The sequence below is a fragment of the Manduca sexta genome, chromosome 4 (genome assembly GCF_014839805.1).
Source record: "Manduca sexta isolate Smith_Timp_Sample1 chromosome 4, JHU_Msex_v1.0, whole genome shotgun sequence".
NCBI lineage: Eukaryota > Metazoa > Arthropoda > Insecta > Lepidoptera > Sphingidae > Manduca > Manduca sexta.
The window spans coordinates 8,443,453-8,457,841 of NC_051118.1; the positions used below are offsets into that span (position 1 = coordinate 8,443,453).

Sequence of the window (14,389 nt, forward strand, 5' to 3'; positions counted from 1 at the left end):
CCGTAAAATATCAATGCCAATTCCAAAGCGAAAAATATAATTACTACCTACAATTCGATATGCATCGGCGTTGCAGCTGCGAATTAGGTACAATCACTTTATACTCTTTTTTACGCAGTATCTGTTTGAATCATCGTGTTATGTGTGTAAAATAATTTGATATGAAAATAATTCAATTACTAAGTCAAGAAAACAGGAAATACCATTAATGTAATATAAATAATATAGCTTAATAAAAATTGTTGCATTTTTCTTTAATAGTATACAGTATACCAAAATCAATATATTAAAATATTTACTTTCATCTTTGAGTGTCGTATAATGGAACGCACTTTTGTTTTGATCTGTCAAAAATTTTCTCTTTAGCCGAGAAATAACCGATTTTTGTTTTCTTCTATTTCTGTATGAAAATAATAATAGAATTTACACATTTTTAATTTAAACAGTGAAATAAACATGCAAAAATGTCCAACCTTAAAATTTGTAGGATATGTTTACGGACAGAAGCGAAAATGTATAAATACGATAGATTTCAGCTTAAAATTTATTACGAAGAAATTACGGCATTAAAAGTGAGTATTATCATTAATTTTAATAAATAATAAATTGTCTGATTAATGTCTACATGTAATTTAATGAATGGTACTATTTCCCCTCTGCAATTATTAAAAAATCTTGTCAATATGTTTGAATTTTATTTTAAACAATTTACTATCAAAATAACATAACTACGTTTAGGTACCCGAGAATGACGATTTACCACAGTATATGTGCTACGAATGCGCCACAATGCTGCATAAGTTCCACAAATTTAAAGAAAAATGTTACAATGGACAGAGAGTCCTCAAAGAGATCCAATGGACAGGGAATGTAAGTATAATTCTAAAAAAATAACACAAGCACACATCACGTCTTTATTTCCGAAGGGGTAGGCAGAGGTGCAACCACGTCATTTTTCGCCATGTGTGTCTTTCGTATGATGATGTGATTGGGGGTAAGTCTACTTGTACACTCTGGTCAGATACTAAGGAGGAAAACCTAATATAATTTTGCCTGTCTTGGGATTAGAACCGTGGACATTAGAGTGGTGTGCTGAACACACTACAAAACCATGCCATTGAGCCAGAATAATTGTTAACGCTTTATTTAAAGTAAGGTTAGTGAAATATACTGCTTTTATTTATAGTACAAGTGTGTAGATACCAGCAATTAACTATGCCAAGTCGATTTTGGGCAATTTCTGGTATCCTCAAATACTTATTCATCTGAATGCCCGACTTAGATAATAGATCAGTAAAACAATAATAGTAACACTAGAATATAGCATTTTTTGTCCAATATTGTGTTTACATTTTATGGTCTTTGATTTAAAAGCAGGATTAGTTTTTCATGCCCAATTAGTTTGTAAATGTTATGTGAATTATGCAAAAAGTAAATATTTGTGTTAAAAAAAAGCTATCTTTATTGTCATATTGCATTTTAGGTGCTGTGCACTACACAGCTGGTAATAATATAAATAAAAAAATTATTAGTATGAAGAAATAGCAGATGAAATACTTTTATAATAAGGGATATTAATAATATAGATTTTAATGTGAATGATAAATGCTAAAGTCAACATAATTAATAAAAACCTGATTGTTGATATCTCATCCTCTCCGTGAATTTTATATTTGGTTCGGTCATTCAGCTTTGGTTCATAACCTGTTAGTGGGTAGCCGTTAGCATGGTCGCTTCATTTTTAAGGATTGCAAGTGCTTTAAGCACTCGCCCAAAAGTCTTGTGTATTTTTTTTTTAACGGCTGATCCTGCAGTCAACACCGAGAGGAACCTGCGAACGGTACACTGGTTCCTCCCTGCTTAACGACTGCAGGGGCCAAAGGAGTTTAAGAGGGGAAAGGAGAGGAATTGGGGAAGGAAACAAGGATGGGAGAAGGATTACCTATCTGTTTAGTATATCAGTGATGTGTGGGCAGTATTTTATAAATTTTATTCGGTAATAATCAATCAATAAGTTTTAATTTTAATTTATATTTTTTTTTTTAAAAGTAAAATATTTACCACTGTTAGTGATGAAGTATTTAGTTTTTCTTTTAAAAGTGAGAGGGTGTCACTGCGAGCAGTGTTTATAAAAGTGTATGTCTAGTTAAAATTAAGTGTTATGGCTAATCGTTAGGATGCCGTCCGGCGAGAGGTGGACGCCAATCTCCACCCACCAGACGGACATCCCACCCAGCCAGTCAATAAATTAAGGGGGACACTTGATAAAAGTGTTTAAAAAATTTTAAGGCATTCTTACAACGTAGTGGCACGCCCATGGGGTGCCGTCCAGCGGAAGGTGGACGCCAATCTCCTCTCACCAGACGGCCGACCCAGTCGGCCTGGTAACGCGTAATGTGCTTAAAGTTTTTAGGATTCCTATGAGAAATCCAGGGTATTCTTTTCAAAATATATAGTTAAGTCTTTAAACGTGAATAGTGTAAATCTTTAGAATTTGTATAAGGTGTTAAAATTTGATAATTTGTTTAGTTATAATTTGAAAAATGTATGGTTGTATGTCTGAACGTTTCAATCGTTAATTGTAAGATAAGAAAAGGCGGGGCACTAGCACGTCGCCCGACGAGAGGCAGGTGACACTGACAGCACTCCATCTGTCAATGCCCCCCCCCCCCACCGACCGGCATGCCAGTGCCGGTCCTAAGAAAACCGGATATACCCAGACTGACCCCGAAACGCGACACACATAAGTGTGCCACTATGGCGGGTGTAAGCGCCTTGGGTACGGTGGTCGCTATCCGGTCGGACGAGAAGCGTCCTCCCACCAGCAGTCTTGTGTATTTGTATTAACCAACCCTTGTCGGGCTAACAAACGTAAGACTTTTACAAAAAAATATGATTAGATAAAACAATGCTTTCTTTGTCTGTAAAAATAGAAGTGGTACTCTTTTATTACTAGGTACTACTCCCATAACCATATTAATTTCAAGCCTACAGCAAGCAGTCACCAGGCCAATAACAACATAGCTTTTATTATAGATCACATATGAAGCCATCTACAAAATCGACAGACAAAACACAAACCTAGAATCACCATTAAGCGTAGTAACATTGTCTGATAAAGTCAAAGGTTACAACATCAAAGAGGTGGATCTATCATCTGTCAAACATGAAATTAAAGAACGACATACAGATGATTTTGATCTCTACAGCGACTATTCTAATGATAAAGATCTATTGATCAATGAAAATGTAGAAAAAAGTAAAGAGCGAGATGCCCCATACAGTCCGGTAGCAATGGTTGTGGATGAAAAGAGAGAAAGTATTCTAAAATACGAGGAATATAAGAAACGGAAACGTAGTAGAGATGATGACGACGAACCTAATAGGAAAATGAAGAAGGGTTTGGATCTGAGTAATTGGAAGGTGTATTCGTTAACGGAGGAGCAAGCGTTGGAGGAGTTTAGGGCGAGAGCTGAACATCCAAAGTATTTGGCAGCGAGGTACAAGTGCTCGGAATGCTTTAAGGGATTCTCGAAGAAAGAGATGTTGGAGAGACACACAAAGAAGAGACATTTTGAGGTAAGAATTATGGAGAAATTTCAAATAGGAAAACAAAATATTGGCTTATATTACTAAGCTGAGTTACTAAGTTATATAATTTTTAATATTTATGTTTTAATCATATTTTGTATTTATTTAAACAATAGTTCACCTGGTTTAAAATTAATTCTCATTTTTTATTTTATCCTTATGTAATTTCGATATATAGCCAGGCACTACCTAAATAGGGGTCTAACAATCTTCAGGATAGCATGATATTTTTAATTTGCGAGTTTTAAGTGGTTTAAAACTATAATATACTTTGGATTAAATAACAGAAATATTTGCTTGAAATAGTGTATTGTGTCAACGCCACAGGTGGAAAAAAAATATTTATGCAGTGAAATTTATGTTGCACAGCATTATTTTTTTTTTTGATAATTCGATTAAGAGTTCGGGGTAAACTGTTAATGTACCCCATTTACAGTTTACCCCGAACTCTTTACAGGGTACTTGTTACAGGGTATAGGTGACTACGAGTGTTGGTTCTGCCGCATGCGATACAAATGGAAGTGTATGCTGCGCAAGCACATGCTTCAACACTACTACAAGTTCGAGTGTTTGCGGTGCGACCTCGTCTGTATGCAAGAGTGAGTATTATAATACTGTACACACTAATTCATGTTTTTAATCCCCGATGGCGCAGAGCTGCAATAAAAGCACATTCTTTTCACCACATACTATGATGACCTTTTCAGACGTAGGCAGACGTGTTATCACTTTGCTGTGTTAGGTAAGAACTCCCATGTGGTAGCCTTATTGGCAATAACTAAGTATAATTTTAGGCTCAGGGCTGATGCTTCAGCTCGGAGCCTTTCTGAGTAGTATCAGATTTTTCTAAGTAGTATCTCAGAAAAACCCAAAATGACTGCACAACCCGGGGATCGAACCCAAAACCCATGCTCGACAGTCGTACCGCAATACAATAACGCTAATTTACTAGGAATTTCAACTCTCAAACCCATGTTATTATCAGGAACACAGCAGTCCTACACGAAGAATTTCATAGCGGCGAGATGAAGCAGTGTATCCACTGCGAACAGAAATTCAAGTAAGTCGTACTGACTGTTCTTAGATTAGTTGACAACTCTTCTATCTAGGGTTAACATTCTGAACAGAATGTTCTGAACAGAATCTGAGACGTCTGTTGGTGCACAACGTTTAAATAATTGTTACTCCATTTGGCCATAAACTGCTAAAGCGTTTTCACATAAGGGTTTCTTATTTGTATTATTGAATAGTGATTAAAAATAAAAAGAAAGAAAACACATTTATTTAAAAAAATCCTTGGTAGAAGTACCATTACAATAAAACTATAAACAAAGTTAATATGTTTAGAGTACTAACATTTTAATTATTTTACTCATTTCACACTCTTTCTCTTCTTTTCTTATATTACGCCTTCCACCGTTTAAGAGTGATTTCACCAATGTCCAGTAGTATTTTGTAATAACCAATACGAAAGACGAAATCTTAATAAATAATCTAGAAAAAAAAATGAGAATATTGATGTTAAACTAATTCGTCCTCAGGTTTTCATTGAACCCCTTTACTATGTTATTCCACACAATATATTGCCACTATGATTCGTTCCAGACATTTGTCAACATACTACACACACCTGCGCACGCACAGGAGCGACTACGTGTGCACGTTGTGCGGCAGTGCGTTCGTCAGCGAGGCGGGGCTGCACCAGCACAAACAACTCAAGCATGATGATTATGAAATAGTGAGTTAAAAGTGTTCTTAATAAAACAAAAAAATACAAGAAATTAAATAGAAAATATGTACTTTTTTTATTGCTTCGAATGACGAGACGAGCTTGCCGTTCGTTTGATGGTAAGCGATACGACCGCCCATAAACAGTAGAAACACCATTATAAAGTATTGTTTGGTATTTCACTGCGCCCGCCATCCTGAGACATGAGATGTTAAATCTTATTATGTCCAGTAGTTACATTGGCTATAGTGTTCTTAAAACCGGAACATAATAGTGATTACTGACTGTTGCTTGTCGGCATAAATAGACATTGAGAAAATACGTATGTTGTTAGTGTTGCTTTAATTTAGGGGTAACCTTTCTGATGGAATAATTTAATAACAATTACACTGCCTAATAAGCCGACCGACACTTTTATATGTTTTACTTGCAAACAATTATCTAATGCCAACGACTTACAATCATTTAGTTATTGCTCGCAGATCAGACGCATGGATTCGGATTAAAAATTATTTTTAAAAAGTAGCTATTATCTTTTCTTCTATTCAAGTTTCCTCTGTACTAAATTTCTTCAAAATCGGTTCTGTCGCTTATCCGTGGAAGTATAATAGACAAATAGATAGACTTACTTACAGACAGTGAATCCGATAGAGTCCCTTTTGTATTTATAATATCAGTAAGACCTATCTTTGTTACAGGAAAGTCCGGACGATGATGACGAAGTGAACACGTTCTGCGAAAAGTGCGATATTAACTTCGAGACGCGGAAGGCTTACGAGGAACACGTGTTCCAGTCAGCCATGCATGCTGAGGATATGTGAGTTTACAACGTTACTATACTGTTTGTTGATAGTATAGGTTGGGGTATAAATTAATTTTCATCTTAGAATTAGTGGATAAAATGTAAATAAAAATTGTTAAAATGTATAATTTGTACATTTGGGCTTTATGTTACTAAAACAAGGAAATCACGAATACTTTATCCTTTTTTTGTCACTTCTTTTTGGGGGCACGCTAGTTCTCCAAAGTTTTAAAAGTCCATAATTTTTTGTACCCCCTCCTCTTCCTGTACTTTTTAATGTAAATTTTTTCGATGTTTTCAAAATTTCCTTTGAGTGCATTGCGAGGTCCAGCGTGCCCCCACAAAAAATCACTGTGAATAGTTCGTATAGTTTAGTCCTTTATGATTAAAAGTGTCCGAAGTCGATAAAAGTTGAGGAAGGCTCCGAACAATCGTCAAATATTTTTTAACCTGTTTACATGTCTCTATGAGACACTAAGGTATTTGTATATGTTATGTACTTTTTTGTTTGACAGAAAGGAATCTAAGGATGTGCTCGCTACTTCAAAGAAAATTTTCAACAAAAATGAGAAAGCGAAGGTTGTGTAATGTTCCTTCTATAATTATATTGATGTCATATTAATTATATATATTTTCTTTTATTTAAAAAAAATATTATCATTATCGAATACTATATTGTGTCCTCGTTACATACTTAGAGAAAGAAAATATTTATTGAGGACCTTTGTAAATATTTTATTTTTTACTTATTTGAACAAGGCATAGTTTGTAATTACATAATAGTTACTTAAATTAAAACCTTATTTTGTTTGGAATATCATAAGTGCCAATTACATAATAATAAGTCCTTATATTTATTTTTATAATTTTTGGTATCCCAAATGTACTTTTGATGCGTAAGTCTTATCTATATTTTCATTAATAATATTATTAATAGAAGTTATTTTTTTGCAGATCATCACATCACTGCGAACTATGTAAGTATGAAATTAATCTCTACATATTTAATATCACATCATAGATAAGTGTGTCACATTCCGTGATAAGCCTGTGTTCACACACAACATCCAGTTTCAAACAGGCCGGCATAAATGTGGCGACTGTCATGTCAGTCAACACCCTATTTGGACTCCAATCCGCTTACTATCAAATGCAGTGGAGTCATTTTGCTGACACATTCAAAAGCCAGAAAATTGTATTTTTAAGTGGTAGAACCACGCTGTGTATTTATTAATATTTTGTTTCAATAAATCGGTTCCACATACTTGCTAGTTTTTTGAATTATGCTTTAATAAACACGTTTAGTTGTTGCCCCGTTATAAAATTTTACTTTACAAATTACCCCATAATTTTTTAATAATTAACTATGTTATTCTAGTCTGAAACCAGATTTAGTGTTCCCATCGATCATTCGTAAACGGCGCAAGAAGAAAAACAAGCGGTTACATCGTAAGCCCACCACGTGTTATCAAGTAAGTATTGATAGATTTATAGACAGCGTGATTGATAGGCTGAAGGCAGAATAATAGCCAGCAAACAACTTGAGCACACTACCGCGTGGTGGGGGATTTTTTTGTAATTATCGTTACAATCATGCTGTGTTGTGCTCAAGTTGATTGTCGGCTATTATAGGTACAGTTGGAGGAAAAAATAGTTTAGTAAAGTGTTCTTATTTTGTGGACTGGGTCCTCCTGGTGAGGTTTAGATTACCAAGAAAAATTGCAGAAGTCGAATTCCATAAGCAATTTCTAATATGTTAATAATAGCAAGCTGTCTTCTGCAAAATTTAAAGTTTGCCAGACCATAGAATATGTTGCTGCGAGAATTTCTAAGTCTTATCATAATACAACTTTACTTCAAAATATTATTTCCTGCAATTTGCGCCAAAAAGGACTTTTACTCCACACTGAAGTAAGATGAAAAATATTTATTCTATGTAAAAGTGTAGAAAAACTTTCCTTAGAAAACCTATAATCAAAGCTTGAATATTAATTTTAGTATTTATTTATCTAAAAGCTTTCAGTAGTAGAGGAGGCCCGTATCCAGCAGTGGGATAGTATACAATACAGCGCAGATATTATTTTTTATATATTTATTTTATTTTATTTATTACGTTTTCCAGCAGACTTAGCACTACGATTACAATAATTTAAATATTATAACATATAGCTATAATGTAAGCCCAAGTTAGAAATATATGTAAGCATCATAATGGTTTCTGTGCAGTGTGGCAAACACTTCGACACTCAAGCGGCGTACACGAAGCACCACCTGGAGGCGCACCCGCGCACCTCCTTCTACTCGCCAGCCGACCGACATATATGCGAGATATGTGGCGCCTCTCTAGCAGTAAGTCGAATTGCATTTTTATACAACTCGCACACACGTGTAAGTGTGCGTCAATGTTGAGTAGAAGAACCATTTGGTACCTTAATTAAGTAGCGATTAAATAAGTGACTAAACGTGTCTGAACGTGAAAAACTTTTAATTTCAACATTACACACTGCAATATAATTATATACATCGACGGTTGAAAGGCTTATTGATAAACGACATTTTTGTGACACTTAAGTTTCACACGTATTTAAAATCAGCATTTTATTCTATGTTTTTTAAAGTAGTTAAAATTGTTAAAAAAAATGTCGGTTAAGCCAATTAACCTTGTAATATTTAAATATACATTCCACAGCCCGGCAGTGTCGCGGTGCATCTCAACATCCACACTCGAGAGACGATATATACATGCGACACGTGCGGGCGACAGTTCCACACCAGCGTCGGTCTGAAGCGACATTTAGTCGTGAGTATATAATGAAAAAAATCATAAAACTTCTCATTGATCGTGTTATGGATGTAGGTACTGACAGGTCTTATTAAACAATTCAATTTCGTAGTTTAAATAACTTGATTCATCCTAGAATTGGGATTGTGATAAACTCCGTTAATCCATATTTTATGGGAAGTGTTATTTCATAAAATATAAGATTACGACTTAATTAGAAGAAAATATAACCAGTCGTGTATCAAGTCGATATAAATAATTTCCAGACCATTCCTAAGCTACCCCACAATTTACATGTTACCCCAATTTCTTGATGCGTGTTTTAGACCCACACTGGCGAGAAGAAGTACGTGTGTCGTGAATGCGACAAACGCTTTACGCAGAGCAACAGCTTGAAACTACACATCAATACGTTTCATCTCAAACACCCATATCCTAAACGGTACGTTATAAATTAATTTTCTAAACTTATATTATCTTGTACACTATAAGGTCTGTGTTTATTATATTTAGCTTCTATTGATTAGAAATTAAAATTATGTATACAATATTTTCTTCATACGCAACTGTTATGTTATGCGGCAATGGTGTAGCGTCCCTGGAAACATGTCTAGTGTGTGATGTCGCATTTGCTTCGCGCAGCAAAATTCCAGTATGGGACAATTCAGTCCGTGTCTTCGTTGTTTTGGCGCCGCAGCAATGGTGGTAACTGCAATTTTTTTTCTTCCTTAGTTCAATAGCAGCATGAGGCATCTAAGAATTATAGGTTAAAGTACCAGGTCGTTTGACACAGTGCAGCTATTTTTTTAATACTGAACGGCAAACTGACTCCGTTGCATCAAATTCAATTTTGTCTAAAACTAAATTGCCAAAGAGGGTTGACAATAGGCTATCGATTTAGTCGTAAAAACTCAACCGAATCTTTTCTTCATGTCTGAAAAAGCTGACTTGTTGTATAGAATAAAAAAAAAGGATATCATGCGTTTTCTAAAATCCTCAGGAAGAGGCGTCAAAAGAAACCAGAGCTGCAGACTGCCACTGAAGCTGGAGTGACCACCGAAGGCGAGTCGGATCACAGCCTCCCCGAGCCCGAGATACCGGAGCCTCAAATGGGAATAGAACCGGTGCCGAACGCTGTGCCCGTAGTAGATAACGATGCGCAGTATCTGCGACTTTAAAACGGTAACTTCGACGCAGTAAGCTGACCAGGTAATGTGCTGGAAGTTTAACTTTACTCGTGGAAGGCTACTAACTTTGACTTTTTGTCTATACTATTCGAAATTAAATGAACAATAAAATGAACCTAAGGTTAAATGCTGGAAATTAAATTTGACTAATGTACTAGCTGGCTTGAAACTTAGTATTGGTTTCTATATTATAGGGAAATGAAAGTAAATAAAAATATCTCATCCCTAGAAATATAATATCGAGAAAAAAACGCTTAATACGAAAGTGACCATTTCTAATGCATTTCCATCAAATTAATGATAAATACATTTGTCATTGTAATTCTAAATGCGATATTTTAATTATGTCTATTGTGTCAGATGAAATTGACAGGTCTTAAAAAGGCATTATTTTTTTTTTAATTCTTTGTCTATAATATAAACTTCAGGCTGATTGATTATATAAACATGAGCATATGTATTTGATAAACTAAGCCGCTGTTATTGCACAATATGCGGTACTATTGCTTTCAGTAGAAACATCACTCTATTTACGTAGGACAATGCGATTTATAATATTAAAGATATTAGTAGCAAAAGAAATTAATAACCATATTGAAAAATTTGGTAAGTTATACAAATTTATTTCTAGTAACGGTATTAATAGGCTATCACCCGTATTCATAAACGTTATTTATCGAAGGACAGAGCATTGCTGTGTAAGTCTATTTCTCAGCTTTGTTTATCTGCCAGCTTGATGTTTGTTCGGCTTTGTATATTTGACAGCCAACTAGATTAAAGTTGTATCTGAATATTAGCCAATCACAAAGGCCCTATGTCTACGCACTGCGAAGGCTGCCATGCCGTCAGCATTGAGAAACGGACTTGTTATCACAGCAATGTTCCGTCCTTAGATAAGTAACGTTTATGAATACAGGCGCTAGTTCATAGAAGGCATTTAAAAAAAATATAAATGTTAGGCGATCTTCTGTAGATAGGCGATACAAAATAATATACAGCTTATATTAGAACAGCTTGAGATTACAATAATTAGACGTTGCCAAAACAAAGCAAGCTATGTATTAAGACATCACATATTTATTACTCATATTCTATATAAAAATATATTCTTGAAATAAAAAATCTGTGGCATATGAGTAAAATTTTAGTATCTTAAGTTTTATTGTGAATATAACTTAATTATTCACAATTTTACATAATACCAAAATCCGATAACTACACAAGATTTGTAACAACTGTATTTATTATTGGGGTAACTTGTTAAATTTTTTGGCGTAACACGCTAACTATGGAGGTTATTATTAGGGTAAACAGTAAAATCTTATATATTAACCACAATTAAGCCATATTCAATTTGGATTATAATTTAATTCTCTTTTTATTGTATCATTATGTGAAACTGTAGCAGCACACCATAAGACCAAAACGTGATGTAACAAAAACAAGTTACATATGATCATAATGCATAAATAATTTGCAATCATTTAAACTTAACACAATAATAACCTCTTTATAATATAACCTACTCTCAATATATTCCAGCGTCGATATAAAGTACTTTGCATTCCATTATTGATAGATTTCTGTCTATCAGGCCATGAATTGAGATTGTCTTTATGTTAGTATATTCTACGTGTATTATTAGGCTTTATAAGTGACGCTTAGATGTGTGCAAACGTGTTTTTAATGGCTTAGTTTTGTCATGGATATTGGGGTACTTGAATATTAGTATTTGTGCACATTATTGTAGATTTCCCTATGAATAGGCCAGCTTGACTTTTATAAATAAAGTAACAGTAACTCTGCTTTTGCATATTGCACGGTCAGTAAGATCAGAGGTCCAATGTATCTGTAAATATAAGTATTGGACCCACGGTTCTGAGTCTGAGAACCAAATGTTGTCTTTCTCAACTCTCATGTGTTTCAATGACTGATAACTATCATTTTATAGGCTTTATAGACGTCTATGATAGATGATTATTCTACCGCCATAAGGAAAAAATATATCTGTTTTCTTTTTCAAAATAAATATACTTAACGATAAATTCTTACGATTTTTTCTATCTCATCTGTTTTTTGTTGGTAGTCTTAATACATTCTTTCTATAAATTATTTGAAAGAACGAATGAATTAATCAAACAAACAAATACAGATGAGATAGAATATTCCATGATATTATTTCGTTGCGTACATTTATTTTGAGAAATACCCATCTAACAATTTATTCAAAAATTTATTCATCACACACATATTCGTACCTAATCAGTAAAAAAGACTAATCAAACAATCACTTTTTTTCTCCGGATAAAAATGTATAAGTATAGAAATATTTATTATAGGGACAGACTTACTGTTATATTACCTTTCTGCCCCGCTGTAATAATGTTATTGAAGAGTGCCCCATTATCCATATATCGTTCAAAGCTAAGGTAAAGCTTCCACCTCAGGTTGTAATTTTAATGTGAATCCAAAGATAAAGCAATTTTTAACATAAGTGTTGTGAAAACGGTTGATTTTATTTGTGTGTGTATTTTGTATTGTAGCTTAATGTTGTGATTTCGATGCAGGATTGTATGCAACATGGGCAAAATATAGTTGTTAGCTCACTAAAGCTTGGAGTGGCTTGGGTGGACCATAGACTGATATTATCTGTGATCTAGGGTCAGTATCACTATTTTAAAAAAAGGGCGGTAATTGCTTAACCGTCATTTTAGATAACCAATCCCATTCGTTTCTTTATTCGAAAATAGACCAATTAGAACATTTTTTACATGCTTATAAATGCCTTATTTTGATTGGTTTATTCTCGGGATCGGGGTCGAGGTTTGAAAACGGGCTTAAAACGGTGTGTGAGGTGTCAATTTATCCAAGATATCGTGGAACAAGTGCGTGTATAAGTACATAACTATGTATCTTACTCCTTTTATGTTTTAGTAAATATCTGTGATATATTTATTTGATATTTCTACTCATTACTTACGTACATAAGCTCACGCTTTAATACTGAAGGGTTAGGCAGAGGTACAACTTGTGCATCCAGTTATTTTCATGTTTAAAATACATTTATACTACTATTAAAAATACATTGTCGTTTAACCAGTCACTGTCTTTTGGATTTTAATTTAATATTTGGTGGGGACTTTCACGGTTAATATTATAAATACATTACCTGGAAGTTGATCATTTTAGTAAATGAAATACCAATAGATTTTATGGAATTTTAGGTACTTAAAATATTTGAAACAAACCACACGTCTAGTATATAAAAATTCAAACATTACTATACTTAAACATTCATTTCAGTAATAAAAATATATACATTGTACACATAATAGGTAATTGTTGCATACAATCTTGTAATGGATTACTTAAACTAGCATTTATGTTGTGATAAATATGTTTTATTAACCCTTTTCTTGGCAAGAAAAAAAATCTATGGAAAATCTTTTTTTTTGTTTAATTCTGTTTTGAGCATAAATATTAATGATATAAAAAATGGAAAAAAAAATCCTGGGTATCTAGTTTTGGAGATATACAATGTATCCCACGAGATACATTGCCAAGTATCTGTACTTTTCCCCATATAAGCCAATGTATCCGAGAGGATACAATGCTCAAATAAAATAAAACGACAAATTACTTAAAAAACAATTATAATCAGAATGAAAAAAAAATGCAAACTTAAACATACATCAATTCAGGTCCGGTTTGAAAAAATAAAAAGCAGTTTCTATTGGGCAGAAGACAAAGTCTTAGGCCGCATTTTGAACACATAACAGTGGTTTGTCCTTTAATGCAAAACTTGCACCCCCTCTTGGTACTGAATATTGGGAAATGTCCAATCTGACATAAGGTGTGGTATAACAGGGGCTTTAATTGTTTTACCTGGAGTAGGCCCTGCCGCGTCTAATTCCTCTAATGAAGTCTCCTTTTGTGCCTTCATATAAATTGGTTTGAACAGATATCCTCCCCAAGATATCATAGGTATAAAAGCATTTAAAATATTCTAATGGGGTTTTGGGTGCTTCTTCTGAAAACTTTTGTCAAATATACCTGCACAGTGTTGATAGCTTTTGTTCGTCCACGTTAATTATAAGAGGTTTTAGCGTATAGGCTTTGGGCGTGTAATTACAAGCCTTAGTCGTTTAGATCGAAAAGACGACGCTACAGATGATGATTAGTTTGGTGTATGTGAAGAGGCTATATTTACACATATATAATGAACGGAAATAAAACGGATGTCGATGGATGTGTAACAATTAGTGACGGCTGTTGAATCATTGGCGATGGCAAAAGTG

General features: G+C 34.0%; 1 protein-coding gene across 1 annotated transcript; it reads left to right on the top strand.

Annotated features, from left to right (window-relative positions):
* Window positions 1-267: 267 nt before the first annotated feature.
* LOC115443200 (zinc finger protein Xfin) lies at window positions 268-13,755 on the top strand. The gene is made up of 14 exons (XM_030168512.2): window positions 268-572; window positions 739-870; window positions 3,037-3,579; window positions 4,063-4,190; window positions 4,577-4,651; window positions 5,197-5,329; window positions 6,019-6,137; window positions 6,638-6,701; window positions 7,077-7,099; window positions 7,501-7,594; window positions 8,349-8,471; window positions 8,812-8,922; window positions 9,231-9,346; window positions 9,905-13,755. The coding sequence occupies exons 1-14, from the start codon at window positions 465-467 to the stop codon at window positions 10,080-10,082; spliced, it is 1,947 nt and encodes a 648-aa protein (XP_030024372.2). The 5' UTR covers window positions 268-464; the 3' UTR covers window positions 10,083-13,755.
* Window positions 13,756-14,389: the final 634 nt, after the last annotated feature.

Excerpts from the sequence above, each read along its gene's own strand:
- LOC115443200 (XM_030168512.2), top strand. The coding sequence starts at position 465 with ATGTCCAACCTTAAAATTTGTAGGATATGTTTACGGACAGAAGCGAAA. Across the intron at positions 871-3,036 it reads AGATCCAATGGACAGGGAAT|ATCACATATGAAGCCATCTA; the intron begins GTAAGTATAATT and ends CTTTTATTATAG. Across the intron at positions 8,472-8,811 it reads TATGTGGCGCCTCTCTAGCA|CCCGGCAGTGTCGCGGTGCA; the intron begins GTAAGTCGAATT and ends TACATTCCACAG.